This window comes from Mirounga leonina, unplaced genomic scaffold (assembly GCF_011800145.1).
Source record: "Mirounga leonina isolate KUSES-001 unplaced genomic scaffold, KU_Mleo_1.0 Mir_171, whole genome shotgun sequence".
In the NCBI taxonomy this organism is placed as follows: domain Eukaryota; kingdom Metazoa; phylum Chordata; class Mammalia; order Carnivora; family Phocidae; genus Mirounga; species Mirounga leonina.
The window spans coordinates 10,498,551-10,502,598 of NW_023270436.1; the positions used below are offsets into that span (position 1 = coordinate 10,498,551).

At 54.5% G+C, this 4,048-nt stretch overlaps 1 protein-coding gene across 1 annotated transcript in view; it reads right to left on the reverse strand.

Moving 5' to 3' along the window:
- SLC8B1 (solute carrier family 8 member B1) overlaps nt 1-3,847 on the reverse strand; it is a 24,494-nt gene extending 20,647 nt beyond the window's left edge. The window contains exons 1-3 of the mRNA XM_035017054.1: nt 3,689-3,847; nt 3,171-3,326; nt 1,767-2,004 (exon numbers count right to left, since the gene is read on the reverse strand). Coding sequence (XP_034872945.1) covers nt 1,767-1,877 — 111 coding nt within the window. The 5' untranslated portion in view covers nt 1,878-2,004; nt 3,171-3,326; nt 3,689-3,847. The remainder of the gene's footprint in view (nt 1-1,766; nt 2,005-3,170; nt 3,327-3,688) is intronic.
- Between the last annotated feature and the right edge of the window lie 201 nt (nt 3,848-4,048).

Below are 4,048 nucleotides of genomic sequence, written 5' to 3' on the forward strand. Positions count from 1 at the left end.
AGACGCTCCCACCCCAGCTTGTCTCCATTCCCTGGCAGCAGAGTGAGACAGCAAATCAGGTCCCGCAAATCTGCCTCCAGCCCCCGAATCAGCCCCCATCCCAAGGGGGTCATGCCCTCCCCCAAAGCCCACCAGCACCTGCCCCCAGCTCCCTGCCCTGGGGTGGCATAGTTATAGTGGCCCGGCTCTGAGTCTGGGTGGATGACTTTTCACCTCCTCCCCATTCCTTTCTCATCTTCCCTGAGTCCTTAGTTGGCCCTCTCCTGGCTCTGGCCAGCTTCCCCTCCCTAAACCTTAGCACCCCCTTCTATAGCACAGAGACGTTTATACCCATCTTGGGAGGTTTAGGGGAAAATCTGTTGAGCTTGACACAGGGCTGGCCTGAGTGCTCAGTAACTCAGAGATTATCTGGCACAAGCCACAGATTACCGAGATTTTCCTACCGCCAGGAAAAATCCTGCCCTCCTTGGAGAGGCAGCCGTGAATTTTATAACCACAGTAACCATAAACCACTCTCCCTTCTGTAAAATGGGTGTAATTACCTGTTCAGCCTCAGAAGATGGGCATGAAGGTACTCTGCAGCCCCACAAAGTTGGCATGGGCACTAAACATTCTCAGCCCTTCAGTTCAAGAGGCAGGAGTTTGTTATTCCATTCTCCTGGGAATGGGGAAGGGCGAGAACTCCAGCCTCCTGCAGGTGGGGCTCCAGAGGGTCATCGTGAGCAGTCCCCTGCCTTCAGTCTTTAACTTGGGATGCACTGTCACCTGTCCTCCGCTTACAGACATCAGGATGGCATGATTCAAGTTCCTGCAGCCTGTCTTAATGGCCTATGGGAAGAAGACTTCTTGCCTCTCCCCAAAGTGTCCCTATGTCTCCTCCCTCCGAACATCCAAGTCAACAGCACCACTATCCCCCCAGAAATCCCCTCTCTTTCTTCCACCACTATGCCCTTCCCTCTAATCCATCAGTACATCCCACTCATTGTGCCCCCAACATTTATCTCAAACCCCTCCATTCCTTTCCTATCCTCCACAACCACCACCACTCACCTAGATAGCTACAAAAGCCCCCCACTGATCTCCCTGCTGCCGCCCTCCTCTTCTCAATCCATTCTCCCCAGGGAAGCCAGAGAGCTCCTCTGAAGACATAAATCAGACTTTGACATCCCTCTGCCTGAAACTCTCCATGGGCTCCCAACTACTGTAAACAAATATCATCTCCTAGCCTCAGCCTATAAGGCCTTTTGTAATCTGGCCATTACTACCTCTCCATCCTCATCTCTTAATATTCTCCCCCTCACTCACCCTGTTCCAGCCATTCTGGCCCCCTCACTGCTCCAGGAACATACTAAGCTTGTTGTTGCCTCAGGGCCTCTGCGCTTGCTGTTCTCTGCCTGGAATGTTCTTTTTCCAGATTTTTCCAGATGCCTTTATAAGTGACTTACTTTTTCCATTCAGGGCTTGGCTCAGAGGTCACTTCCTCACAGAAGCCCACTCTGAAATATTTGTAAATACACCCTCCCCATCACAGCTCCCACCCAAAGAGGTTATTTGCAAAACACTTAACATCTTACCACCTGAAATTTACATGTTTGCTCCATGATCTGTCCTCCCAGAAGACTGTTAGCTCCACGAGGGCAGGAATTTTTGTCTGTATTGTTCCCTGGTATACCCCAGGGTTCAGCTCAGTGCCTGGCACATAGTAGATGCTCAGTAAATATTTGTGGATTGGATGAATACACCCACCCCTGATGCCAGCTTCCTACCTGGACGCTCACGTCTTCCGTGGGGGTCTGGTTCACACCTAAGGCTGAAAACTGGGGGCCAATGTGGGCCCCTGTAAATGGGCCCCTGGCCCCGGACACCGTCTCCACCATCAGCAGTCCCACACAGAACAAACTCAGCACTGGGTGCAGATACAGCTGACCCCGCGGAGCCTGACCCTCACTCTCCGCTCCCCCTTCGGCAGTGTTTCACTTCCAAACAGCCGGTCACTCCGGTGGCCTGCAGAGAGTGAGGTGAGAAGGAGGGACAGTGTCACCAAAGAGCCTAGGCCCCAGGAGGAAGGGACTGAAAACTTTTTCAGTTGAGGAACTGCCCTCCCCGCTAACCCCACCAAAGGAAAACAAATGTAGAAACTCATTCTGGATGGAGGCTCTTTGGAAGGCCCCAAGGTCCCCGCTCATTTCGCATGCAGGTTAGTTATGCCCTTCTTCCTAGGTACCCCCGATAGTGTCTCCATGGAGATGGAGGCCTCTCCCACCCACACCCAGCCCCTAGCCCAAGACTGGAATATCAGGGCTGGAAGGAGGAATCCCAGGACACCAGAGGAGATTTCAGCTCGGGGGCGGGGGGGGGGGGGGGGCAGCTGGGGAAAATCAATACAGAAGGGGGCAGTGGTGGGGACTTGGCAAGCCCTCAGAACAACAAAAACATACTTCTGGGGGTGGACGTGGCCTCCACCAATTTGAGACAACTAAGCAATGCTGTTCTATGTCTTCCAGTGAGCTAAGCACTTATCACAGATGACCTCATTTAATTCCCGCAACTGGCCAAGGGGAGGTATTTTAATATTTCCATTTTACAGATGAGCAAACCTGGGCACAGAGCCAGGTCTTTGTCCTCACTCAGCCACTGTGCCTCACCTCTCTCATCCAGTCCCCAGGACAACCATGGAGATGTCATTGTCCCCGCCTGTCTTACAAAGGAGGGAACTGGGCTCAGAGCAGTTCCCTAACCTGCCCAAAGTCACAAGGCAAGGTCACAAAGCCAACCACAGCTTCTCTGATGGGGAAATCAAGGCCCAGAGGGAAGTGAATTGCTCAAAATCACACAGCATGTTAGCAGCAGAGCTGAGCTGGATTCTAGCATCTGCCTTTTACCTCAAGACCAGGGCAAACCCAGCTTCAATCCTTCCAAAGAAATCAAACTGGGAAAAAACCCAAGTCCTTGGCACACCAATTTCCTTCTTTTGGCTCTGCGCACGTTGTAGATGAGCATGTTTTGTTTTTGCCATCAACAGAAACAAAGTCCAGAAAACGTTACTTTTTTGTAATTCTTTGCACAGATATTTCTCAATGACCTGAAAGGACAGGAGTGGGGAGGAGGCTCCAGAGGAAGAGAAGGGAAAGGGGGCGCAGAAAAGGCCTGTCCCAGCTCTCTTTTCTCACCTGTTGACTTGCCCCTCTCCTGTTGTTTCCTGGAACTTGGCACAGATTTGGAACCAGACTTGGAACCAGACGCTCCAGCTTTCCAGTTCAGTCACACTTAGGAGCTGTGCGGCCTCGGGGAGGTCACTTCACCTCTCCGAGCTTCCGATTCCGCATCTGCAAAATGGAGACACATGCTGGCCCACTGGGGCATACAATAAGAGCTCAATAAATGCCTGCATCTCTAGTGTGCCTCCTCTCTATTGGCTGCCTGTTTCTTGTACTCGTTCACAAGGGAGCATTTATTGAGCACCTTCTGTGCGCCTGTCCGGAGCCCTACGCACAGACCTGCAGTCCCGATAGGAAGCCGCGGGTACAGGAAGTTGGGGCTGCAACCCCATCTGCGGCTGCCCTTTCTAGGTACGACACCCCGGGGAACGTCAACGTGCTGTTTCCCAGTCCTTGACGGATGTTGAGAAGTTGAAGTCCGGGTGCCGGCCCTCAGGCGGCGCCCTGGCGGACGGGGAGGCTCCCCTTACCTCCAGCCGGGCCTCGGACCCGCCAACTCCGAACCTCGACCCCGCCGGGCCTCGCGGCCTTCCCGGTCCCCCGCCGCCAGCCCGCGCTGCCCGAACTTCCCCCCACCCGTCACCGCCGATCCGGGGGCCCAGCGGGTGGCAGAGTCCAGGGCACTTCCCAGGCTCGGCCCGGGCGGGTCCGGGTCAGGCCCTGCCCTCGCTGGCCCCGCCCAGTGACACGCCCCCGACGGCTGGCCCCGCCCCCACCCTTAAAGGCACAGGCTCCCGCGAGGTCCCGGGACTGGCCCCTTTCTTTCAGTCCGGTGCCTGTCGGTCGGCTTGTGCCGCTAAAGCAGAAGCTAAGTAAAAATCTGTCGGGTA